Here is a 27,622-nt window from a genome sequence, read left to right on the forward strand (position 1 = left end):
TGTTCCCAAAGAAACATAGTGGAAGGATTCTTTAAGGAAAATATTGACTAAAGAGAGAGAAGTGTTATTGTTTCTGGTACAGAATCTGAAAAAGAAATAATCCAGTGTGGTCTTCTTTGTCTGCTGGCAATGTTCCTTTTTCACAACATGCTCATAATTAAAGGAGGACATTTTTTGACTTGTTTTATGTTTCTTGATTGTTTTATGTTTTAATGTTATTTTCAATAAGGTTTTCAGGTTTGGTGTATCGTTTTTCATACATTTAATAAATATATGTGCATTTATTTTTTACGAGTAGATTTTTTTAATTCACCCAGAAATAAGTTACTGTTGTGTAACCACAAGATTTGGTAACATTTCTGCAGCTCAAATGCTTATGATGTCTAATCTCTCTTGACTGCCAAGTGACCATATGATATGTGTTAATATAACATCTGCCATAATGGATTTGTTTGGCAAGTTTTATTCAAAGTTTGGCACATCATTCAGACAGTAAGTGCCAGATATAGCTGTTCTCAGGCATCTTCTACTCCCTTTTACTGGTACTGTGTATTTTTTTGCTTCTGTGCACTTAGGTAGACACTAATATCCTACAGTCACGTTACAAAACTGAAGTCTATGAAACTTGCATGCTTAGACTTCATGCGGACTTGTGAAAAGATTAGGAAATCTGAAGTCCTCTATGCCAGAACACCTGCTATTATAATGGTTGCATCTATACAAACGGTATAGAACCAGGCAGATCCTTTGTATAAGCTGTAAAGATACTTCATGCAATTTATTCAGCATGGAGCCTGCCTTGACTCTCATCTACATAGTCACTACCCAGGACACCTTGGGAATCACCAAGATTTTTTAATCTGATTATGAGTGCAAATAGTTACTAAAAGTAAAAATAGTAATAAAAAATAATCATTTTGTAAGCTCACAAGAGTGAGATTCAGCTTAGTCCAAAAAATGCATCTAGAGATTATCTGATCTAACCCACTGCTCAGCAGGTTCAGCAAGGGCAGGTTGTTCAGCACTGTGTCCCATTGGGATTTCAGCATCTTCAAGGATGGAGACTCCACAGACTCTCTGATCCTGTGTGTAACCACCCCCACAGTGAAGAAATCTGTATTTAAGTACCATTTCCTGTATTTTCACTAACTATACTGTATAAATTTACTATATTTGTTGTATATCCAGTGTATGCCCATTGACTCTCACCCTGTCATTTGGCTCTCGCTTTCTTATTCCTTCCACCAGGTGTTTTTATGAGTGGCTAAGAAGCTCCTAAGCCTTCTGCTTTCTATGCTTAACAGTCCCATCTTTCTCAGCCTCTCTTTCATGTGTCAGATGCTCCTATCCTTTAATTATCATTGTGATCATTATCATCGTACTTATCTCAGTACATCTATGACAGTCTCACAGTGGAGAGAACAGGACCTGGCACTCCAGACATGTCTTATCAGGGCATAGCAGGGGAAGAGCACCTCCCTAGACCTGCTGGCAACACTTGGCCTAATGCATCCTAAAATACTTTTGACTTTCATCACTTCAAGAGCACAGTGCTGGGTCATGTCTAATGTATACCCCAGGACAACTAGGTCCTTCTCTACCAAGCTGATTCCCAACTGGTCAGATACTAGCCTCCACTGAGGCCAGAGGTTATTCTTACCCAGAAATAAGACTTTGCATTTCCCCTTATAGAACTTTGTAAGATTTCCAGTAAGAGCCCATTTCTCAACATGTCAGGTTCTCTGTGAATGTCAGTACACTGAACGTCATCTGTGTCAACCACTCCTCCTGGCATTGTGTCATCTGCAAGCAAGATGAAAGTGCATTCTGTCCCATCATCCAGGTCACTAATTGAGAGGTTAAGCAGTGCTGGCCCCAGTACTGATACCTGGAGTGCAACACTAGTTGTACTTTCGGATGGACTGCATGCTGCGTATTACAACCCTCTGAGCCTTGCAGTTCGACCAGTTTTCAGCCCACCTTACTATTCACTTACCAATTGTCATCATTATAGTAATGAAAATGTTACGGGAAACAGTGCCAAAAGCCTTGCTTAGTCAAAAATAACAACATCTGCTTCTCTCATTCACTAGGCCAGCCATCTCGTCACTGAAGGCTGTCAGGCTGATTAAACATAATCTCCCATTTGTAAATCCATCCTGACTACTTCCAGTCATCTTCTTGTCCCCTATGTGTTTGGAGATTTAGTTTCCAGAACTATTTGCTCAGTCGCCTTCCTGGGGATCAAGGTGAGGTTAGCTAGTCTGTGTTCCCCAAATACTCCTCCTTGTCTTTCTTGAAGCTCAGTTCTTTCTCTAAAGTTTAAAATTTCCCAGCTTAAAAACAAAGAATCTGCTTTAATGGAGTAGATATAAAAATAGCTGCCTGAGAGGACAAAGAACTTATTGTGCACTCAATCGAAGTAATAAAATAAAATTAAACATAATTAAAAAACAAACAAACAAACAACAACAAAAAAACCCCCAGTATTTACGAAACTATAAATTAAGGATTTTTTTTTCAATTAATTTTTTGGCCACTGGAAATCATATTATGTCCAGATTTCTAGCCAAGCAAAGGTAGATTTAGATATCACTGAAATGACTTGGAGAACAAATGAAAAAAATGTACAGATTCATGACAGGACAGAGAGAATGAGAACAAGTTGGATTTTAAATTACATGATTATGAAATAGAGAAACAAAATTAAAAGGTTGACTACAAATTCTGAAGGAGAAAAGCCAATGCAATAATTAAAAACTTTAATTGTCAGGACTTTAAATGTCAGCTTTTTGAAAAGGTGGAAATGGTCGGAGTGCATGAAGCCCTATTCCCTTCACAAGGCCTCCTCAGAGACTGAGAAATCTTATTCTGAAATGTCAACCTTATCAGCAGAAAGATTTAATTATGGAAAAAAAGCATAAAGTATCCAGAATTTGTGTTCAAAGATTATGAGTTACAGTATTTCCAAGAACTATCTACTTTAACTTTCTCTAAAAAAAAAAAAGAAGCAGTAATAAAAGCAATGCACGAAAGGTTCCTAAAGCCAGTGTTCTGGCTCTGAATAATTGGACAACATAATGTTTACTAAAGTAAGATTTTTTGGTAAGCCTTCCAGTAAGCACAGTAGAATAATTGCTAAGAAAATGTGTGTTTGGTTTGTCATAGAGAACATAATATTATGAGATTTTCCAAATTTTCTTTCCCAGATACTTTAATCTGGAGACATTAAAAAAAAAAAAAAAAAAAAAAAAAAAAAAGACAGAAGACAGTAAAGGGAATTGTGTGATAGGGATCAGTGATGATATGCAGAGAAATTTTAATAATGTGTGTTGCAGGGTGCTTTCTTGATGTGACATGTATGAATCTAACTTTTCTTATTTTTTCATAAACCTCATGTCTTACATAACTCTTTTTCTTCACGAATATGTAAACTATTCAGGTAGCTCAGTTGTTAAGGATATTGCTTATGTTTCAGTTTGTTTCACAAGTCATACACAGGATTTATATAGCACACAACATTGCTGATCACAAACAAAGGCAACTTGCTGTGGAAAGAAAAATACATTCATTGATTCAAGCTGCCCCAAAGTAGTTACGGTAAGAGATTATGGCTCATATAGATCCCTCTAAAAGTCATTTATATGAGCCGCCAGCCTTGAAAAGAACTAGAAAACAAGATCCAAAAGCTTTTCATTTGTCTTGGAATAGAAGTAGTATTAGAACCAACAGCACAAAGAGCTTAACTGAGGTGAACTGGATTTGTTTAATCCTTTTCTTATAGGTGATAAAGACTGAGACGGGCCCTATACTAGAGCAACATGGTGCTTTAGAGAAAGCTATGTGTGTATAAAATTGTAGAGAGAACAGAATTCAAACCAGGAGCACAGTATTTGAATATTAAAACACAGCAATTGCAGTGGTCTTCTCTGTCTTCGACTGTCTTTTAGTTGCCACTGCAAGGGCTGGAAGAAGTTTGAGGCTGATCCCGTTGCTATCGTTTATATAACTGTTGTAAGACTGCAATGCCAGATCCCACTGACATTGTCTATTAGACCATCCTGTAACACGTGATGAGCAACAGGTGTGGGGAAGTATGGAGGTATGAAGATAGTTAAATGAAGGAATCCATTTACGGTACTCTAGCAGGTGCAGAGATGGTCATTTTGGCCTTAAGGACTCATGCAAGCCAGTAATGTTAGGAAAGCAAAACAAAATTCCTGGTGAGTGAAATTCTCACAAAGCCTTATACAACAGCGAATCTCCTAATGGAAGTGCAGTGGGTGTGTGGTGTCATTCTTCTGCTAGCAAGACCACTTTTAATTAAACACACAGATAATGTATCACATGCTTGTTTAGCGCAACAAAAGCAACAGCCATCATGTTCAACATTTGTCATTTCTTTCTCATTTTTCATCTTTCTTAGAGATGATCTGAAGAAACTGAACAGACCATGCATGCTTCAGCATGTGATTCAAAATAAGAATTCTAAATCTGCAACAGGAAGAAACTGATACTGCCATAATATTAGGCTGATATGTCACTTACTGGTTTTAACTACATATACTGTTCAGTTCTTTTGTATTTCTTTTGTATTTCATAGATGCATTAGCATCTATGATGAGAGTAATTTGATGATTAGGACTTTTTCCTTGGAGACTGTTGGGAAAAGCCACTGTGTTTAAGAAAATTAACAGATAAAAGGAGGAATATATACACCTACCCTGAAGTCACAGGAGAGTGCAAATGTCCTATCATATTCAATTACAGATAAGTATATAATGAAAACCCCAACACCTGGCTGCATCTGTTCCTATCTTCCATTATTTTGCCTCTCCATCACGGGGACTCACGAGCTTAAAACATTTTAAAAATCTTCCTAGAAATTAATATTCTTCCCGTCTGTCTTGGTTTCAGCTGGGACAGAATTGTTTTCTTCAGCATGTGTGGTTTGATGCCATGTTTTAGTTCTAGGAGAAAAATAAAGTTGATAACAACACACTGATGTTTATAGTTGCTGCTGAGCAGTGTTGTACAGAGCCAAGGCCCTTCTTGGTGAAGGGCAGTAAGTGCTAGGAGGACCTAGCTCTATGACTAAACTTTGTTAATTTGGACAGATGACTTACATTCACCAGAGGATCATTCCATACCATATGACATCATGCAGAAGGAGTTGTGAAAGTGGTGGGAGTTCATCCGGCTCTCTTCCTCTCACTGCCCCCAGTTGGGCGTCAGTCAGGGAGTGGTGAGATTGCTTGTGCGGCACTTGTTATATGCATCTCTATATATAAATGTATATAAATTAAATGTATATAAATACACATATATATAGTCATTACTATTATTATTTTCCTTTTCTTTTGTCTTGTAAGCAGTTTTATCTCAACCTATGAGTTCTCCTCTTTTTCCCCCGTTCTCTCCCTCATGGCACTGGGAAGTAGAGGCAGTGAGTGAGCGACTCTGTGGTGCCAAGCCACCTTCTGGGTTAAACCACGACACCATTTTTATTTCCTCAGTGCCTCCTCCTTTTGCAACATGCATCATAGAAACTCTTGCCTAGAAAAGACATTTTATTTGCATGATAATAAAAAATTAATGAGCATTGAATATTTATTAACTTTGTTACCGCTTTATCTCCATATCTACTGCATTTTCTCACAGGAAGTGCTGTGCCTCCTGTGCAATAAAGTAATTTACTGCATTACATTGTTATTTCATGAAAAAGAAAAATGTTAAAAAAAAGATGAAAAAAAAAACAACTTGGAAGGATTTGGTAAAAGAAATAAAGACACTTTATTTGTATGCCCAAATCAGTAGTGTTGGCTTTTTTTATGATATGTAATAAGTGAAAGCAACACTAAAGGCATACACTGAAAGAAGAGCCAAATTTATGTCTCGAAATGCAAGATTTATAGGAACAATTCAACAGATAAAATCTGATCTTCAGTCAGTCATTATTATAACCAAGTCACATTAAGCAGTTAATTTATGATCTAATTATTCATGCACATATCCCTAGTAGCTTTATATGGATCTTTATTTGTATCTGCCCTCAGTTTGACCTGTTTGACTGAGGGTATAATCAGGCTTGTTCACACAGTGAGGCAGAATGTTTCTATAGAGCTGCTGTGGAATTCAGGTTGTATGTGATGTTAAATAATGCCTTTGTGAATGATAGATAATCTGATTGTAACTGAGGCATCATATTTATTAGAAGTTTAGTCTCAAACAAGTATAAATAATTCACTTCTTATAAAAGATCTTGCCACATATTTATGGATATGGAGGTTCAGGCTGCACATATTTAGTTTTATTGTATTCTATTATATATTGCGGTTACAGGGGTGTCTTCTCCCTACAGTCATTCGTTTATGCCACCCTAACAGAACAAAGAGTGGACACAAGAGGGGTTAAAAAACAAAACAAAACAAAACAAAACAAAACAAAACAAAACAAAAACCTCTGAAAAATCAGCAGGAAAGCAGGCAAGTATATTTTAATGAGACAATTGAAAAAAAATGGAGGAATTTTTTGAACAGTGCTATGGTTATATCTTCCGTGGACGTGTCAGTCATTTTTTTCTAAAAACAAGATGAATTTATAAACGAAAGAGGCTTAATCTCATTGTATTAAATCACGTCTTAGAATGATCAGAAAGCTTTTCATCTTCAGAAAGTAAGTTGTACTTCAATAAAATACTTAGACAATAAATGTTCTAAAATACACATAACTCAAAATGACCAAGCAAGGCAACCATTCTTGTGAACTTATTGCTTTGCAGGAATTTTCCTGTCCTTCCAGACAATAAATTATGTTTCTAAGTTGAAGACAGCTCCTCATAGTTATGTTTGCCTCTAAGAAATAAAGACTATTTGTAACCATCTCAATGTCCATAGCAGAATCTGAGCAATTTGTGAGTAGACACAAGCATAGATCTTCAAAATTATTATCAATGATATTAATGATTATAATTAAGCTTGTGTGCTATAAGTCAATGTAATTTTTTTTTGTACCCAGGATTAGTCATATTTTGATGTACAGTTCAGATTAAGCTTTTCTTCATTAGTTATATGAAACTGTCAAGTGGCTAGTCTCCTCGAATAATAGAAGTTTGCATACAGTAAAAGGATATACTATGTGAACATGAGCATCTGAAGTTAAAGATTTAGCTCAGAAACAAAAATGTAGAAATAAGCAGCCAATGTGGAAGTATTATCTTCTGGCTAGTTTATAGTTCTTTTGTTTTTTTCACCACAAGGCAAATATTTCAATACATTTTAAATGTACATCCAATCTAGTAGATAAGGAATATGAAGTTAGTTGCTTTCTCTTTGAGTACAATCATTATGTTTGCACATGAACTGTAAGTTCAAAATTAAATATTAATTTTAAATATGGTTTCAGAAAAGGTTATTTCACTTATGATTTTGTTGTTGTTTATTTTCATTTTCTTTTAATTTCTTTGCAAACCATTCTACAGTTATGTTTCGGAAATCAAAGATGGACTGTAAAGTGGATTTGATCAAACTGCTTTTACTTCTGAGAAGCTGACCTAACAAAATCCTGTGGTTTCTTTTTTTGTTGTTGTTTTGTTTTGTTTTTGTTTGTTTGTTTTGGAGTTTTTGTTAACTTTATCTGGAATAAGATTCTTTACTCTTAAGGGGAAAAGGAAATAGAGAGGGAAAGAGAAGAAGAAGAAGTGAAGAGGGAGAAGAAGCTGCAGAAGAAAGAGAGAGGAGCAGTGGGGGAAAGAAGAGGGAAAGAGGAGAGAGGGTGGGGGAAAGAGAGGGAAAGAGAAAGATACTGCATCCATGCATTAATAGACAATAATGTCCTGGAATTAAGATTCTTGCCAAGAAACTTGACAATCTTCTATGTAAGAACAGGAATAGGAATCTGAGCACTGTTTCTTCTGACAATCATGGAATAAGTACCTAGTGGGAAGAGGACCTTCTCTATTATTTAGCAACAGGGAAAAGAATTCTGGTTGTTTGCTTGCAATGCAGTACAGGAATTGCTTTGAAATCATTAACGTTTCTGTAGGATCAGAAAATAGTTGCCTTTGTAAAGCTCTTAAAAAAATAAAGGGTACTTAGCTTGCTAAGGAAGGCTATAGTTGTGCGATTTTGTGGGTTTTTTTGTTTTTTTTTTTTTTTTTTGTTTTTTTTTTTTTTTTTTCCCCAGTTCTTTATATTTTGTAAAAAGTCAGAGAGAAAGGATGAAATTTTGTTTTTTGTTGTTGAACTTTCTAAATAACTGTACCTCAATATCTCTAACCTGAAAAATGTGCTCATTTTGAATAGTCTGTTATGTGAATAGTCTGTTATATGATAGGTTGGTCTAGTTAGGAATATGATACCTCATAGTCTGAAGGATTCAAAATTATTTATAGGAAACAATAGGTCTACTTCAGAGTTTCTAAACTAAACAAGGATTGCAGAAGCTCTGTGCTGCCTGTGAATGTTGGTTTCTGCAGACAGCGTAAAACTGAAATGCAGAGGGGCAGCTGAAATCTTCTCACATTTGTTTTGGTTCACATGGCTTAATTGCCAGAAAAACATTCATGTATTTGTAGGTTAATAAATAAAATAACATGCACATAAAGTGTAGATTGATTGAGAGTACATTTCAAATTGCCCTAAAATTTGATACTCTTAAGTATAGCAAGATAGTGAGATGATTTTCCTTCCCTGTATCATTCTATTTCAATGTTTCCCTATAGCTAAAACTTTGAAATGCAGTATGCTCAGGGATGCTTTTGGTTTTCTACGTGGGTGAAGGAGTTAGCTCTGGGAGATATAACTGCTTGAACCATCAGATGTGCCTACTTCCTGGCCAAAAGTACTGGCAAATATCACCTTAAAATACAACACAGGAAACCTATAGTGTATTATTATTATAGTGTTTTAATCTTGATTAAAGAGCTTATGTATTATGTCTGCTAGATGATGGTATAAAGTTCAGTTTCAGCAAAAGTGGAAGACTGGGTGTGTGCTGGAGATCAAAGCTGCTGAGAAATCTTGACAAGTTGAAGACAGGGACTGATGACCATGAAGTTGGACAAAGGCAAATGCAAAGTCTTGCCCTAGTTCTGGAATAAGCAGTAGTTTAGGGCATGGTCTAACTGAATAGAAAAAAGCTTTGCAGATCCATCAGTCCCAGCATATCTATCAGTCCAGGCATAAAATAAGTTGAACCTCAGTCAGCAAGGGCCAACTGCACATTTTTTCTCAAATGTTTAGCTAGCAGGTACAGGAAGGTGTTCCTCCACAACTATTTAGAACCTATGAGAGCACACTGGGAATGCTCTGTCAAAGTTTTGGTTCCTCAGTGTAGAAAAAGACATAAACTGGATTGAGTCCAGCACTTAGAGGATTAAATACTTGAAATGGTGAATTCTCCATCCACAGAGGTGTTTAGAACTTCAGTGAATGAAGTATTGACCTACTGACTGTTTGATCTATTGAATTTATTTTCAGCAAGAGTTTAAACCTCTTGATCTCCAGAATGTCTTTTCAGCCTACGTACTCCTGTGAATCTAATATATCAGTTATATATCTAATTAATTGTTTTCAACAATATTTCTTCTGTGAAATTCTTTGTGGAAGACTTGAATATTACAAGTTATAGGAAAATTGTGTTGTGCATAAGTTATGTAATAACTTCATCATCAGTTCAATTGTGATTTATTTATATATTGCTAATAATGATTTTATGCCAATTCATTTAATAGTAGGAAGCCTCTTAGAGATCTTCAGTACAGTACCATAAAAGTAATGTCTTTCTTTGCTTTGATTAGAAAAAAAAAAAACTGTTTTCTAGCCTCATTGTTGAATTTGTTGAACTAGTTATATCTTTAATACAATGAGAAACTTTTGTTTTCTTGAAGAGTCTCAAAACAGATTTAGAACAACAGTGACTCAGAAAACACTATCTGATAAATGGTAATTGAGTTTAGAGTGACAGAACTGCAAAACTAAATTTAAATTCAAAGTGGATGATTTTTTTAAATGGCAATGTGCTGATAAATTCTGAGTCTTGCTGGAAAAGTTAAGATTGGGAATGACTAATTTTGTAGTTTAAGAAAAAACACAATTTGGATCCTTTTCCCTTCCACCTACTTTAGCTCATAAGGAAAAAAAAAAAAAAAAAAAAAAAAAAAAAGATAGAAGGAGAGATAGGGACATCAGTGTAAAGAGAAGTAACAACCCAGAGATGCTGTTTAAAAATCTTTAATAACTGTGGGCTGTCTCTGAAGTCCTGAACGCAGAATAAGTTCCTGTAGAAAGTAGAAAAATGAACTGAAAGAGTGTTTGTGCACCTAGGTCTTTTCCCTGAAGAGGTATTTTGATTCATCCCTTGCACTGTTGGATCAACACATAAGGTTTTGCCCCATATCTGAAGATGTTTAAGGCCCTGAGTGACCTGATCTAGTGCTTGATTTACTGTTTGTCAATGATGGCAGAGGGAAGTAAATGATCTTTAAGATCCCCTCTAACCCAAGACATTCTATAATTCTGTAATAACAATTGGGGAGATTTATGCATTGGCCAAATAAGAAAAATATCTATGAAACAGCAAAATATGGATTCATTCTCTACTTGTTGCATGCAATGTTAGTGTTAGTACTGTAGGTATTAAAGGGCATTGATAATTTAATCAAAGAGTAAAATGAGTGTAATAAAGAGAAAGCAGCTCAACCTCTCCCTCAGTTCAACTGACAGGAGATGAGTGTGTTTAGTAGATTAAACCTACACACATGTGAATGTGTGTCAGTAAGAAAGGAAATAGTGATTTGACAAGTTTGAGGGAACAAATATTACACAGTTATATCAAAATGTCAAAAGTACTTTAAATCTCTGACAGCCCATAATCTATGTTAAAGACTGAAATGTGAATTAATGTTGAAAAGCTAAATATCAAAATGTTCCAGGGAGCTAAAAGTTGGAGATTTCCCATGAACACTTACTAATCATTTAAAGAAAAAAAGTGAATGTTCTTTTCATGTATCATGCACTTGTCTGTCAGACATCAGTAGAACAGACTTACTAACAGTAGTTGTTAGTAATATGAAAGTAGCAATAATCAGATAGTCACTTCTATTAATTAAGTATGCATAAGGTGATGAATCTGGGTAATAGCTGCACTTTTCAGCAGCACGTTTTGAACATGCTTCAGAAAGTTCCTATTAGCACCTTCAGGATGTTTTTGACCATGACAGAACTCTTATTCTGCAGTTTACATTATTCTACCATAATTATTTCAGAGTAAATTAAAAGGGAAGAGGGAAGTAATTTTAGTAGGAGTCTTAACATTACATCGCTGCATCTGTCCCTTGAATTTTAAAAATGAACCCCTTTTATTTTAATCCACCTTCAAATCTTAGATTATCTATGTTATTTCTCTGATAGTGACTATTTGGCAGGAACGTATTTAAATATTATAATAAGCAATAAAATACTTCATTAAACATGTTTACGAAAACACAAAACTGTAAGATGTTGCTGTAGGGTTTTTGTGAAAGTCTGAAGAGATTTTTTTTTAACAAATGTCTCCAGTACCTCAGTATATAAATATAATCTAATAATCTAATTGTGGTGCTGTATTTACTCTATAAGTGAAAGCATTTACTGCTGCGTAAAGCATGAACATTACTTAAGGCATGAACAAAGAAAAAACATTTCTGAGCCATCAAGTATCAAGTTTTTTTTTCTACACAATAATTATCAGAAAACTATATATGTGAATTTCTTTCTTTTCTAGCGCCACTAACAGATAAACCACCAAAGCTTTTACACCCATTGGAAAGTAAGCTAACAATTCAGGAGACCCATTTAGGTAAGTAGTAAACACATAATTTCTCTTCAAATTGTATGAAGATATTTGATGTGTTAATGTACAGTGGTAATGTGATAATATGATGTCATTAATACTTTCATTAAAAATACATTAAACATACTGTGTTGACATGGTGGAGGTGTATCATATAACATCTAGAAGAGTTTTGTTCACCAAAAAAAAAAAAAAAAAGTAGAAAATAATTCTCAGTACTAAAGTCTTGAATACTACTGCATTTTTTACTGTTTTTTTTTTTCCATTTCCCATTGTTATGCGTGTGCCTGAGATTTTCTTTCTAAAGTTTCCCTTTTCTGTATATTTAAATATATCCATATATATTCAAAACTCAGTGGGATTTTGTCATTTAAATTCTGCTTACATGACTTACTTGGTACTCTGTATTTATACTTTCTGTGTTTATAAATGTAGTACTGGTTTAAAACTATTCAGCAGTGAGAAGTTAAAGTAATTGAGTCCGATTATTTAAAATTTACAGATATTTATGTGAGTATGAATAGAGAGAAATTTATGTACAAAGAAATCATTTTTTCACTTTTTCCAAACTAGTGGATGGTACGTATATTTTCTCAATTTGATCTCTTACTGCCGTACATGCAATTAAGTATCCAAAATTAAGTGAACGAAAAACTATGGCTTACAGGATATAGAAGTTTTTCTCCTTTGTGGACTGACAGGTGGCAACTTCTAAGAAACAAGCAGTCATCAGGAAGTTAAGCTGGACTTAAAATTTGGTGTCAGAATAGTATTCTGTTGATAGATCTTTGAACATGTTAACTAAAGACACAAAGGGAAACAATATGCTGGTTGTTTTAATCCCATAAAAATAATTTAAATTTAAAATTAGATAAAATGAAAGAAAGAAAACCAAACTCTGGACACTCTTCAGAACAACATCAGCAAAAGGAAATAGCAGAATTCTTGCAAATGAGTTTGGAGAGTCAGCAACAGAGAATCTTATGGTGCTTGGCAGCCTGTAGCTAATAGTGGCCATGATATAACTCATCTTCATTTTGGTATTAATAAAAGTTACATTATAATTTAAGCTATTCAAATAATGTTATGAGGTTCTATACACATATATTCTGAAAGTATTATATAGGAAAGGGGTTATATTCCCTAATACAACTAATTTTTTTGGTATTCGAACACATAATTTCTGTGTTTGATGACTCATGATGATTTTATCTTTTCATTCACCTACAATCCTAGGAAATGTAAAGCAAAGTGACTGCCCAATTTCTTTTTCTGACTGATGTTGGTTACTGGGATATTTTTAATGGAAAAGAATTGACATCCTTTTTAGGCTTTGTCAGTGTTTCACCTAATGTGTTGTACTTATCGAGGTTAATTCAAGAGTGTAACTATTAATGGCTAGCTAGAAGCTTTTTATCTATGATTTTAAGTATTAATAATACCTTTCATTTCTCACAGTTCTAAGAAACAGAATGAATTATTAGAGACGTGCTGGGTTATGGATAAGACACTTTTCAGACAACTGAGTAGCTGTTGATGAATGTAAAAGAGTTAACTTGAAAATGTCACTCACACAAGATGGAAAAATTGACCGTAAATAAATATGAAACAAAAGTACTTTAACTTATGTAGATAGAATATATTAATTTGTTGTTTAAGAGTTTGTGAAAAGTTGTATCAGAGCTCGAGCAAGTGAGAAAAAAAGAAAAAAGAAAAAAAAGTAGTTCTCTGGCTCAAATATTGTTCCACTCATAGATTTAATGCTTTGATCCCTTCGGGTAATGTTTGAAAGGGTTACATTTCACTTTCTTTGTGGAGAGCTACCGTTTCAGTTCATATTTTGCAAAAAAATAAAAAGAAAAATATTTTAACATTGAAATAATATTCAGGTTTATTTAGCCAAACCTTAGAAAATTACCTGAGGCAACAGCCTCCCACCGATCTGAGGCCTGGGCTAATCATAACTTGCAGACTGATCTAGGCAGTGACAGAAAACATGATAGTCCTCCACAGTGTGTTTAGGACGGTGTGTTCAACTTGTATTTGAAAATTAAACATATTGATGGAAATATTGGCATGGAAAAAGAAGAGCAAGGAGGCAAGAGCCTCAGGTAGTCTGGGATTTCATGCTGCAGGGCACCAGCTGGTGCACCATAAAGCTTGTACAGTTACCTCTGCTTGTGTTTCTGTCCTTATCTCACAGTCTTCCACATTGAGCAGGAATGAAGGCAAGGCACACATGTCTGCACATGTCCTTGGGCTATACATTATGTACAGAGATGACTCTGCTTCTATGGGCACCCAAGTTCTTCTGAAACATTAATAGTGATAGTTCACCTCGAAATTTTCCAGTACTAGCAGGCTTTTTGAGAACGGTTCTGAACATACTTTGGAGAAAATTCCTCGTAGCCTCAGTGTTATTGCTGAGATATATTGCTCTCTTATATATACCAGCAATTAAAATTAACGTCATGCGACTACAGAGCTGTTGTATTATTGTATTGCATGGCAGACAGTATCAGGCCACAAGGTGACTACACATTGAAGGAGGAGTTTCTCTGAGTGACTGATGAAGTGTTATAGTATTTGGCTTAAAGCAAAACAGAGGTGGAGAATCTGCAGCTCTCAAATCTGGAACTTACAGGCTCCTATGGATTAAATGTAATCTAATCAGTCAGTAATGGAAAAGGTGTCCCACTCTTGGGACACCCAATGGGAAGATATTTGGAAGATTATAAAACATGGCTACAGTGCAGTGAGCAGCCTAAGAGAGATGCAGGAATCTTAAAACCTCTTTTGAAATGTCTTAATCACACTGAATAGTAATCAGGAAATCCCTGAGTAAAAGCACAGCACAGAAATTGAAGGAGAAATTCGTTTCTCAAAGGCTTTTCTTGAAAGACAGTACAAGGCAGCCAAAGCATGAGGCAGATAAATCCTTGATGAGGAAAGAAAGATTCATTCCAAACTTGTCCTGCTCTGCATTTAATGCTTTTTATTTGTATATTCACTTCCAATTTTGTGATCAATCACTTACTTCTGTTCCTAGGGTAAAAATACTGTTTTCTTTTTGAGCTTTTCTCCTGACAAGGGATTCCTAAGTAGCTGTGGTGACTTCAGTATAGACTTCTAGTCTGGAAACAAAGACTTCAGATAAAATACTGTGTTGAACATAGTCTTGAAAAGGGTGCAGCTTTGCAAGAATCTTGGAGCTATAAGATGAGTTGTGTTTCCCATTCAGCTCCAGGCTATTGTGTGGGCTGGAAGCATAAGCATCAGCTGGGGAATAGGGAGACAAGGCACAAGTAATGAAGAACCATGTGCAGCCCCAATGAACTGCATTCCATGATTTCTTTTTTCTTACCTCAACGCACTACCAAAATCAGCAAGCAAAAAGCACAATAACATTAGAAAAGAATTCTAAGAATAACAAAAACTATAAACTTTTAGTTCAGACCTGAGTAGAAATTACATTGTTCAGATTGATATTATTTCTGATATATGAAACTCCTAAAATAGAAGTAATTCTATTTTTTTTAATTTTAGATTCATGCAGATGTTATATATTTGGCAGAAATGCATATATGATGCATGTTCATTTAACAATTATGTTCTGTTTTTCTGTATTGGTACATTTTGAGGCTTTTCAGTTTCACCAGGCTTTCAGGCAATGTTGTTTTTCCCACCAGCAATGTAAAACATATTTTCTCCCTCAAAGAAACTAACAGCATATTATTAGTCTGCCTGTTGAAAATCTCATTCTATTAACCATTTGATCTATTTATGGACCAAAAGAAGACAGGTGTGTCTCCATAACAGACTGTAATGGATCAGAATTAAAAAAAAAAAAAAAGCAAACAACAACAAGAACACAGCAACACATGCACACGAAACAAAACACAATAAATCAATAATGATATTAAACAGCTCAGAAACTATGTCATCCCCATTTTTTTCAGTATATTTTCTGATTCTGCACAAGCCTATAATTTGAAATGCCAGAATTCAGCTAGAAAAATAAAGCAATAGTTGAATTATTTTCATCTAGACTAAATGTTAGACAAAGGAGGAAATGAATAAAGACTCCCAGAACCATATGAATGGGCCTAAAACATAGGCAGGTACCTAAGCACTTTGTGATTTGAATGAAGTGAGTTTTTATGAATTTCATCCAATGCCAAAATTTATTTTTGTGACTAAATCTGCACTGAATGTGGTTTTGTTGTTGTTGTTACGGTACTTGATGTTTTGTCTTTTATTTATTTTTAGAGCATTATTTCCATAAAATGAAATTGACCACTCTCTAGTGAATAGGGACTTGCTTCTTTCTCTCTGTCCTAAACATATTCTTGAAAAAAGTGATTAAACTGGCTATTAATGTCTTCTTTCTAAAATAAGAATATAAAAAAGTTCCAGAAGGAGATGAGAATACTTCAGGAAGAGTGGGATACTACTTCATTTATAGCAACATTTTCATAAAAATCTTCCACACAAATTGACATTATTAATGATAAAAGCACTCCTTAGCTAGCCTAATCAGTAGCTGTATAAATAAATTACCTAAAGTGACGTGAAATAACTAGCAATATATGTCTCCTTTCTAGATGATAATTAAAATGTAAGAATGCCTAAAATCATTTTTAACTGTACACAATTAATCTAACGGCCATACTGACTCCATAAAAGGAACAACATCTTCATGATGTTAGGAGTTGTTACATTGATCTATTGAATTGTTCCAGTGTTCTTTACACTAAAATGATCTATTTTTGAGGAAGAAACCCTCAACACTTTCCCAGTGCTTCCATGTGGCTGCACATTCTGCTAACTCAAACATGGCTGTGGAAAGGAGACTCTGGGACAGACACTGGCCCAGCAAAAGTCAAAGAAAATGATGCCACCTCCCAGCCACCTCACCAGTTCCGTGCACAGAAAGGAGCTGTAGTGTGATTTCTATCTCAGCCCAGCTGCTGAGACTTAGTGCTGTGAACCGGATCTTCAGAGCATTGTGCTCAGGATCCCTCACAATGACATGAGCAGCTTTACATCAAGAGAGGCTGATATCTCCATTCCTTTTAAATACTCACCTGTGTGAATTCTGCTGAAATATAGGAAGATAAGAGCTTAGGAATAAAATATAGCTAGGCCACCAAGGCCCATGGGCAGGGCTGCCCCCCACCAGCTCAGACTGCCCAGGGCCCCATCCAACCTATCTTTCAGCATCTCCAGGGCATCACAGCTTCTCTGGGCAGCTGTGCCACAGCCTCACCACCCTAAATACTACAAGACAGCTAACTTTTCTACTAAATTTCAATTTAGTATAATTATTCAGTCAAATAGTAGGACATTCAGTGTAAAATGTTTTGCTGAAAGACTCGCTAGTGAAGTTAATTTAACTGAAGACTAGTTCATGAAAACTCATGCATTTGACATCTAGTGTAGAAGGATGAAGAATAAGTGTGTTTTCAGATGCATCACAATCTATGTATGTACATATGTCTTTAATAATTTTTATCTTCAGAGACATGTAAATGAAATGTAAAATAGCCACTTAGGAGAAAAATCAGTGGCAATCAGGTGAAATCATGACAATCAAGGGAAGTCCCTGGTGACTGGAAAAAAGGCAACATCACACCCATTTTAAAGAATAGAATAAAGGATGACCCCAGGAACTGCCTTCCTATCACCTCTCACCTCTGTGCTGAGAAAGATAATGGAGCAGATCCTCCTGGAGGTAGTGCTTAGGCACATGGAAGATAGAAAGGCGATAGCATGGCTTCACCAAGGGCAAATCTTCTTGAATGACCTATTGGCCTTTTGTGATGATGTCACTGTATCAATGGACAGGGGAAGAGCCAGTGATGTCATCTGTCTGGACTTCAGTAAGGCCTTTGACATGCTACCCCACCACATCCTTCTCTTCAAGTTGGAAAGATGTGGATTTGATGGGTAGACTGTTCAATGGATGAAGAACTGGCTGCAGGATAAAGTCCAGAGAGTGGTGGTCACTGGCTCAGTGTCTGGATGGAGATCAGTGATGAGTGGTATCCCACAGGGGTCAGTGCTGGGACCAGTACTTTGAGGGAGGTAATTCTGTCCCCCTACTTTGCAATGGTGAGGCCTCACCTGAAGTATTCTGTCCAGATGTGGAGTCTTCAGTACAGGAGGGACATGGACCTGTTGGATGCATCCAGAGGAAGGCCACAAAAATGATCCAAGGGATCATTGATCTATGAGGACAGGCTGAGAGAACTGGGGCTGTTCAGCCTGGAGAAGAGCGGGCTCCAAGGTGACCTGATAGCAGCCTTTCAGTATCCAAAGGGAAGCTACAGGAAAGAAGGGGATGGACTCTTTAGCAGGGTCTGTGGTGATATGACAAGGGGAAATGGCTTCAAGCGTAAAGAGATTTAGGTTAGACATAAGGAAAAAATCTTCTACAGTGGGAGTGGTGAGGCATTGGAAGGTGTTGACCAGAGATGTGGTGGGTCCCTGGAGACTTTCAAGGGGAGGCTGGATCAGGCCCTGGGGAACCTGATTTAGTTGTGGCATCCCTGTTCACTGCAGGGGAGTTGGACTAGATGGCCTTTACAGGTCCCTTCCAACTCTAAGGATTCTATGAACCTATGATTCTATGATAATGTGCAATAAAATATTTACCTAGCTCTTACTCAAGATGATATTTACACATACATTTTGTTGTTTTTTTATAAATCATAGTATCTAGATACCTCATCTGGCTTAAGCCTTGCTATTCCTGTCTCAGGGAAGAGTGTATCAGAGGAGATGGAGTGTCAGAAATATCAACAGTAACAGGAACGGGTTTTTCAGTCAATTTAAGTAAATATAGTAACTATATGCATTATGAATGTCTTTGTTCTTTTTAAAGTGTTCAAGTCTTATCATACAGTGAGGCTATTCCATACATAGCCCTTTAGTTTCATCAGGCACAAACTGTTATATATATGGTTTTACACATTCTACAGAAAAGAATGAAAACAATTTTCAAACTATTTCTTGGCATTTTCAGTTGAACATTCTGTTTCTAAATGGAGAAATGTAGCAGACAAATATGTTTACAAAGAAAATGCATGGATTCAAGACTTCCAAAAGTATTGACTAAGAGAAAAAGAAGAATCTAGAGAAGAAAAGAACCCAAACAGTACATGTGTTAATAAGTGATATTATGATCACTGGATCTGGGTTGTTTTTTTTTCGTTTTTTTTTTCTGGTTATGTTCTGTTTTGCTTTGTTTGTATGTGTGTGTGTTTTTAATTTTATTAGTTACCTTATAGCCTCTGCTATAGAATTTCATCTTTTAGATTGCATTAATCCAATTATTGTCCACTTACGGCCAATCATAGTTTGTTAAAGAGAGACAGAAAATGTTTCAGAAGTATTTAACTGCACTAATGCACTAAGGATATGTTTGCAGTTACAGCTCAGTGACAACACATCAGCTAATTCTCCTTCTGCTCTTTTTTCTGATTTAATCAAAGCCTAGAAGGTTATAAATAAGGAAATTAGAAAAATCGTATTAATGCATTTAAAATATTTATTTTCTCTCTTTTCTGTGTGTGTACATTTGAGAATATATATATACATTCATGTGTATCCAATCTATATATGAATATATGCATATTCACATAGATAAAACCTGATAGTGCATTTGTTCATATATTATCTCCTTTTTTAATGATTTGTCTGGGAAAGTTTTGAATTAATCTGAATAATCAAATTACTTTATTTGTGTTATAATATATAATATATATAATATATATAATATAATATGTATATATATAATATTATATATATATATAGTGTTATATAATGTGTTGAAAAATGTCTTCTCTGGAGATTATACAATGCTATATTTATCTAAGGTGCTTTCAGTGGGAAGCATCTAAACATGATTTAATGCAACAAAAAGGGTCTGCACAGATGCTCTTCAAGTTTGTACATTTTATTCTTTATATACAGATTAAATACATGAAAATTTTATTTTCCAAATTTTGTGCAGTTTTTTAAAAGTTTCCTTTTAAAAAATATATCATAACATTTGTTTTTATAATTTGGGGAAAGACTGTAAAACCTCAAAGGATTTTCAATATCAGTTGGATAATTATTGAGAAGTTTGATTTCTTATGTAAGACTTTCTTGGACAATCAGAAATGATCTGTCTTACTAGCAGAATAAAATATAACCAGATGCAACAAAACGTTTATAAGAATCCTCTGTGGGAAACAGCAGGATATAACTTACTGAAACTGAGATAATCATAAATACATAATACAGTATACCAAGATATACAACCTAGAAATAGATGTATACTGTATGGTATTGGTGCCCTTTGAAATTTTAGTCTTAAAAAGATTGTAGTTGGTTACATTTCAAACATCAGGAGTTATATTGTTCACCAGATATTTGGTTTGAAGCTATGCTCTGTGTTTTCAAATTTACGTATAGGCACTTAATTGTATCAGATGTTGAAAGAAGCACGAGTGTCTCCTTGCAGACAGAGATATAAAATATTACTTAATAGTACTAAGCAAAAGCATACAAATGTTGAATAGTAAATATCAAAATCAAACATCAATGTTTTGTCCTAAGTACTTATGATTTATAGCTAATATTAATGAACTATTCCAGTATATTCTGCTCTTGAGATAAAAGGTCCCATGTGAGCAACAAAGATCATCACATGTAAAGCTAATCTCATTAAGTATGTCTATGGGCTAACAGTGGAACTACAAACACTAGCGTGTTTTTTTTCTCTCAGGACTTAGTCTGCTTTCTAGCAACAGTCTTTCCAATATTATTGGTGAAGTCAGCATATGCTCATGCAGTCCAAACTACGAGTGGTTTTTCAAGAAGCTGCACTGAAAATTGTTTTGTTTCATTTTTGTCTGAGATGTACTGTGTGTTATGATTTAGTGCAGTACACAGGTTTCATTCTGAAGAAAAAAAATCAATATAAATTTGCAAAATTTCATAATATCAGGAATTTGACATGTCGGTAGGAAATGTAGCAGCACTGAGGGGCTCATGGGCTTAAATGTTTGTAATAAATTCTTACAGTTCAGAACATGATTCTAAGCTTGAACTGTCCTGTTTTTTACATCTCATCCTTTTGCCTAAGGTAGAATTCTGACAGTGGATTAATTAGTTCCTTTTTCTTTTTCCCACACAAAAATATAAAAAATATGTTCTGAAGCAGAAGATTTATTAAGTGCTTAGTTTTTGTACTGATCTGAAAATGTACAAAGATGTCTAAAAATAAACTCAAGTGAAACAATTGTTTAAATGAATTCAGAAGTAGCTCTTGAGAACTGTGGAGCTAGAAAGTTAAAACAGAGAAAGCATCCAAGTTTAGTAAATCCAGAATTTAAATTTACTGCTCTGGATCTGGTAATTCATAAGGCATGTAGGAAATGTCTACCTTGGACTGCACTACGGTAAATGTTACCTTCTAGTTTATCAGCCATTTCAGCTGTTTGATGAATCATTTAAAGAGAAATGTTACTAATACTATAAATGTTCTGCCCTCTTCAAATAGCTAGTTTTTATTAATGGAGAAATATGTGTACGAAAAACAGTGTTAGAAAAATGCCATACTTATCAAGAAATTAAACACATCAAGTCATAATTTGTATTCACTACAGAAACACTTTGGTTAAGTGAAGGGTATTAAGAAAAAATTATAGCAAGTATTACAAAATGACCTCTATTTATGACACTAATGTAATGAACACATTTGAGATGCAAGGCTAGAGAGCCGTGTGTTTGGTTTCTTTAACAACTCTTTCAGGCAGGTCATTTGGTGCAATAATTGCTTGTGTTTGTGAGTAGTTAATCCAGAGTCTGATTTTTCATATGATTTCTAAAAGCTTGGGTAGGCAAAATTAATGACGTAGGAGAACTAGCTTCTTCTCACTGGCTTTATGAAACTTTTTATAATACTATAAACACCTACAGGTTTATTATAGCTTGTTATATTAACAGAGTGTACTCGTGGTCTTGTTATGCATATTTTTAATCTCTTGCTAATTTTTTTTTGACCAGAATATTCCTTTCACTGCAGTAAAAGTTAGAGTATTTCTTGATGAAAGACATTTTTAACTTCTAATATAGAGATACCGTTATAATGTAAGGAAGGATGAGTTACAAGTGGAGCAGCCAGTGTTGTGGAAGTGCAACATTTTTTTTTTTTTCCATTCTTGAGTGGTAATTAAGGTCAAAACAGATTTTTATAAGTTTTTATAATACAGTAGCCAAGATACAATTTTTCATTTCTCATTGCTTTGTAAAATTCAGGTATTTCTAAAAAAGAACCTTATACATACTGGTACTTCTTGCCATGTGAGTACTAAAATCCATAGGACTTTTCTTCTTTGAAGGACCAAAAGAAGTTACTAACATTTACAAGGGTAAAGTCCAAGACTGAAATTATTTGGATTTAATACTGGGGAACGAACAATCTTCTGTTTATCCAAGCTATTGTCAAATTTACCTACTATGATAAATATATTTGCTAGTGCATTACCAACAGTAACAGTCCAAACCTAATTTAAATCAAAAATTAGGATAAGAATTAAGATGTTATTTTAGTATTTATGGAGGGCTATATATGAAGAATAACTCACATTACTTCAAAGACTTTTCTGCATGCATTGCTACCTGTCACAATTCCCTGCCTGCCAGCTGAGTTGTATGAATACTGCATTCTTTTTTCAGAGATATTTTATTTGAGGAGTTTCTTTTATCAGTCCCTCCTTCAAGTAAGGAGAATAGGATAGGTTGAAAATGAAGGCTGGTTCTGACGGCAGTCTGAGCCAGCACATCAGCAATTTAAGAGTGAAAGTACTATACAAGCTTCTACTTTGACAGAGAAGTCTACAGAGGAGGCAATTTTTTTCTGCTGTTTTTTAGAACCAAAATATAAAAAGATGCTTAGAGCCAGATGCACAGAATTATTCAGCAGTATAACTTCTGTTGCTCTCAGTACCTTTGATTTTCTGCTGTTTATTACGAAGAGTGTTATCTTTACTCAGCTACAGACATATGACTTGAATAGGTTCTTGAATTTGTGGAGACTCTCAAGGGCACACAGTTTTACCTGGAAAGGTTAGCCAATAATGATGTGATGTTTCACAATTGCTTTAATGCAGTGTAAATCTGTGCAACTCTGACATCTGCCTCCTGGGACCTCCCTCTTCTTTAAGCCAGCTTCACCGTTCGTGCTTACAAGGATTCATGAGATGGCTGAGAAATAATCCAAGAAAGGAAACCAATTTAAGCTAAATGACGCACTGCAGTACGTGATGTAGATGCAACAAAATTTACTGCCAATATATGGTGGGGGCATACTCCCTGGCCAGGGAGTGAAGTGACAAGTAAGCAGCATAAAAGGTTCTTTGCCTCAAATCAGTGAAACCACAGTCTGAGTCAGTACAGAAGGCTTCCTACAGCAGCAATACATATAGGGTCACTAGACAGAGAAAGGCACTGTTATCATACTGTGTCAGAGTAGAACTGCTCTACAGCTAAAGGTGGCTTTTAGTTGGACTTTGGCACACTGATAACTCACTCTGTTCACTGGATAGTTAGTTCAGCCTTTTTGCTTAGGCATCTGGAATGGCATAATTGAAGTTGGAGTAATATCTTCCTTGATGGTATCTATGTACCATAACTGAATGCTTTCAAAAATATTTAAAACAGACCTTTCAAAAACATTTTATATTTAAGATCATTAATTTTATAACCAGAAATATCATTGTTACAATGTGCCATAGAAATGTATAGCCCATCTACTGTGCTTGTATTTTTGTCTGTTAAATGAATCAAAATGAAACTCCATAATTGAAGATGTGTTAGTGGTTTTTAATGATCAAATACAAGAGGTAATTCCATCACTAATCATTGTTTTGTTGTTCTTTAAAGTTATGTGTGATTCAGTCTGTTACTTAAGTGGCTATCTGGTATCCTGTTGCAGAAACTAGAGAATGAGGAATACATTTTACCATGATAAAACAAAAAGCCATATCAACTCTTTAATTATACTTTCAGTTAATTTTGTTTATTAGCTTTTCTTTCTTCAACTCTTTTGTACTCATTCATGTGAGTAAAGAACATAGTTGATAGTCCTTGTTTTCCATTTGAAGTATACATGATAAATAGTGATACTGAGAACAACGTAACAAATATTTTTGAAGGGATGATTGTAGTCATAGAGCTCAACAAACTTCAAAGACTTTTAGTTTTAGGAGATGATATTTTCACTGGTAAATTATCAGTCTTTTAAAATTGTAATGGCAGATTTATTTTTCAGACTTTTTTAGTCCTTCCTCTTACTGACATGACAAAAATAATCTTGGGATTTTTCCTGCCTTTGATATGTTGCTTTGTTAAAGAAAAAAAACATATTAGCTTTGATACAGTCTGCGCATGTGAGGTTGTAGACTTTACTTTATCAATGAAATGCACTGAAAAGTTATAGTGTTTAACCTAAAGATTGTGGGATTTCTTATTTTTATGTTGCCTGGCTCCATGTAATAAGCAATCATCGGTGGAAATGGTTCTAAGTAATTTTTAAAATAAAATCAGTTTATGCTTGAAACACTTTCTTCTTTTCTTTGAAATGGAAAGACAACCGTTTTTGTAATTAATTATTGTGAACTACTGTGATCCACATCTACATGTGCCAAACTACTAAATCATCACTCTCTCTGCAAATGCATTCAGGTATCCTTTTTCCCAACTTTATTTTGCTTAAGCTTTTTTTCATGTAATAGTAAGTAGAGTTCCAGCTTGAAGTAGATCAAAAGAAAAGTCTGTATCAGAAGAAGTCGCAATCTCCCAGACGCTGTGTACCTTCTCCTTTGAGTTTTACTCGTCATTTAGAAGTGTTATAATCGCAAGAAAGTGTCAGTGATACATCTACCACATACCATGCACTCTTTCTGCCTTATCTCCTATTTTGATTTGTGGCAATCTGTTAACAAGTGTGGGTGTGGACCAATTTTTCTGAGCTGTCATAATATCCCAAGGCATAAAATGCAATTCATCAGGTTTTATGTCCTAAATTCACTATGCTTTCAAAATTACTTTAATGGATGAAGAGATCTATGCAGGTACTTGACAGTCTCGTTGCAGGGAGGTTCTCCTGATATTTCACTGCTGAGTTTGTGTGTGGCAAAATGGAGGAGTCTCCACTGGATTGAGAGCATGGCTTATATAAAGGCTATATTAATGTGGAGGTTGTTTTACCCTCAAGATGGAAAGCTGTGTTTTAGGGTTGAAATGTGTCTAACTCTTCTTGGAAATAAGAAAACTTAAGGCAGCCTATTTCCGGTTCTGTGTTCAGCATGTCTGAGCTTTTCAAGGAGTTGTCTAAATCCTCAGGACAGTAGAGGCTTCAGGCAGATGAACAGAGAGCAGGTTAAAGCTGAGAAAGACTACAGGTTAATTTAATAGGGAAGCAGAAGGTCCTTGACAACTAAATTTCTGGCAGTGGTAGTTAGCTAGTGTGAGACTCCGATAATCTGGGTCTCAGGTATATTTAGATAAGGCAGATAAATTTCTGAATGGAACTGATTCCATTTCAGCAGAGGCCTGATATGTTACATGTAACGTCTATAGTGCCTTAACCCACATACACAGAGAAAGGCTGCCAGTCATAGTTGAAAGGACTTCACTGGTTAGACATAACTGAAGTTAGAAACCGTAGTGTATTTATAATTGGTAGTTATTCCCAAATCACTTAATTTGGATGTCAGGATCAGCTGAACCCTTGTTATAGACCACTAGGAGCAAGTATGAAAATGTGTATTTAGTGCATTGTAAATACAAGGGAAAATATTGCTAAAGTTTAAGATAATGTAATGTTATTTACTTTTCAAGTGGGTAACAATGCACTCAGCATCACTCAGGGTGACTCAGCGAATGCTTTGCCAAACCTTAAACTCTGATAACACATTTGTGAGGTAGAGAACATTACTGCATCTGCATTTAATTATGTCTCTAATATCTATTTTGGCTATTCAGAATGTATCATAATGCAGCTCCTTTATGATTATTAGTGATAAATTAATGATAAATTAAAAATGACCGGAACATTTCTACTACCAAGTGCTGCATTTCAGACATACACATGCTGCTGTGTACATCAAAAGTCATACCCTACTTTGAAATCTAAAAGTATTTTAGCCTGTAACCTGCTAGCAGTACACCAATTTGTCGTATAGCAATTCCATTTCTAGCAAATGCCATTCCTATTTTTTGTTGTTTTTTTTTTTTTTTTTTTTTTTTTCCTTAAAGCAGGATCATACCATTAGGTTCTTCTAACCAATAGACATGTTCAGTAAAGGAGGCCGTTTATGTGCATTTTTCTGACCTCCAAATATCGAATGATAATTTATGTATTATATTACAAGGGTGCATTTCAATAAATGAAACATTTTTAATTTATTTTGACCCATTACAGTATGTATTACAGAGGTAAATATGTATGTATAAAAATATAAAATAGTATATTTATATATATTTATACAGTGTATATTACTTTTGAAGTAATTTGAAAAATAACCAACCCACATAATCATCTAAAATTATTACCAGCAGTTTTTGTAAAACATATTTTGAAGCACTCCAATACATTCAGCTAGGTCAAAAGACAAAAGTAACAAAATCTGCACAGAGTTACAGCCAATTTTTCTTTTTGTTACAATTTTACAGTTCAAGATATTCTTGAACAAAGAAGTTGTTCTGAAGAAGTTCTATTTGGAGAAGAGAAGGTTCCAGGGAAACCTCACTGTGGACTTCCAGTACTTGAAGGGAGCATATAAACAGGAGGGGGAACGGCTGCTTATGAGGATGGATGACAGGACAAGGGAATGGTTTTAAACTGAGACAGGGGAGGTTTAGGTTAGATATTAGGAGGAAGTTTTTCACACAGAGGGTGGTGAGGCACTGAATCAGGTTGCCCAAGGAGGTTGTAGATGTCCCATCCCTGGAGGCATTCAAGGCCAGGCTGGATGTGGCTCTGGGCAGCCTGGTCTGCTGGTTGGCGACCTGCACATAGCAGGGGGGTTGAAACTAGATGATCTTTATGAACTTTTTCAACCCAGGCCACTCTATGATTCTGTTAGAAGAAATTTTAAAGCATACACCTTTAATAATGAAAAACCTATTTGTTAGGTATCATCAGTTTTATTCCCTAATAAACTCTGTTGGTAAAATTTTTGTAGAATTACACATTGTTTTAAAGCCAGCAATCTGTCTTTAGATGTAGCTTTTTAAATGGTGAAAGTTTGATTCTGGTATGGACACACCGCATCTGTAGATTACAGACACAAGCGGAACCAGTTTATAGTAATTATAGATATTGCAGGCTGAGAGGAAAATATATATCTATCAACACTTGAAAAATTCCATGTTGTCTTACTCACAGATGAAAGCTCACATCCTGTATCATTGTCTTAATAGTAGTAGGGGAATCCATAAAAAGTGTTTTATGAGACACGGAGAAGCTGAGTTTTATCTATTGACTGTTTTCTGCTAAAAAAGAAAAAATAAAAGTAAATAAATTACTGTTAAATTTGAAGGTTGTGATAGGAACTTACACTGGCTAAAGAAATCAAAGAAAGTTTTTCAACAAGATTAATTTTTCATTATGCTCTTGTGCTACTGAGTTCTACTTACTTAGAACAATAATCCAAATAATTTCTATTTTGCTTTAAGCAAAGATAGGAAGGAAGGAAGGAAGGAAGGAAGGAAGGAAGGAAGGAAGGAAGGA

General features: G+C 35.0%; 1 protein-coding gene across 1 annotated transcript in view; it reads left to right on the forward strand.

Moving 5' to 3' along the window:
• IL1RAPL1 (interleukin 1 receptor accessory protein like 1) overlaps positions 1-27,622 on the forward strand; it is a 596,166-nt gene that overhangs the window by 411,827 nt on the left and 156,717 nt on the right. Inside the window, exon 5 of the mRNA XM_042867960.1 lies at positions 11,764-11,838. Coding sequence (XP_042723894.1) covers positions 11,764-11,838 — 75 coding nt within the window. The remainder of the gene's footprint in view (positions 1-11,763; positions 11,839-27,622) is intronic.

Source organism: Lagopus leucura, unplaced genomic scaffold (genome assembly GCF_019238085.1).
Source record: "Lagopus leucura isolate 7727_CA_CO unplaced genomic scaffold, USGS_WTPT01 Super-Scaffold_100001, whole genome shotgun sequence".
NCBI lineage: Eukaryota > Metazoa > Chordata > Aves > Galliformes > Phasianidae > Lagopus > Lagopus leucura.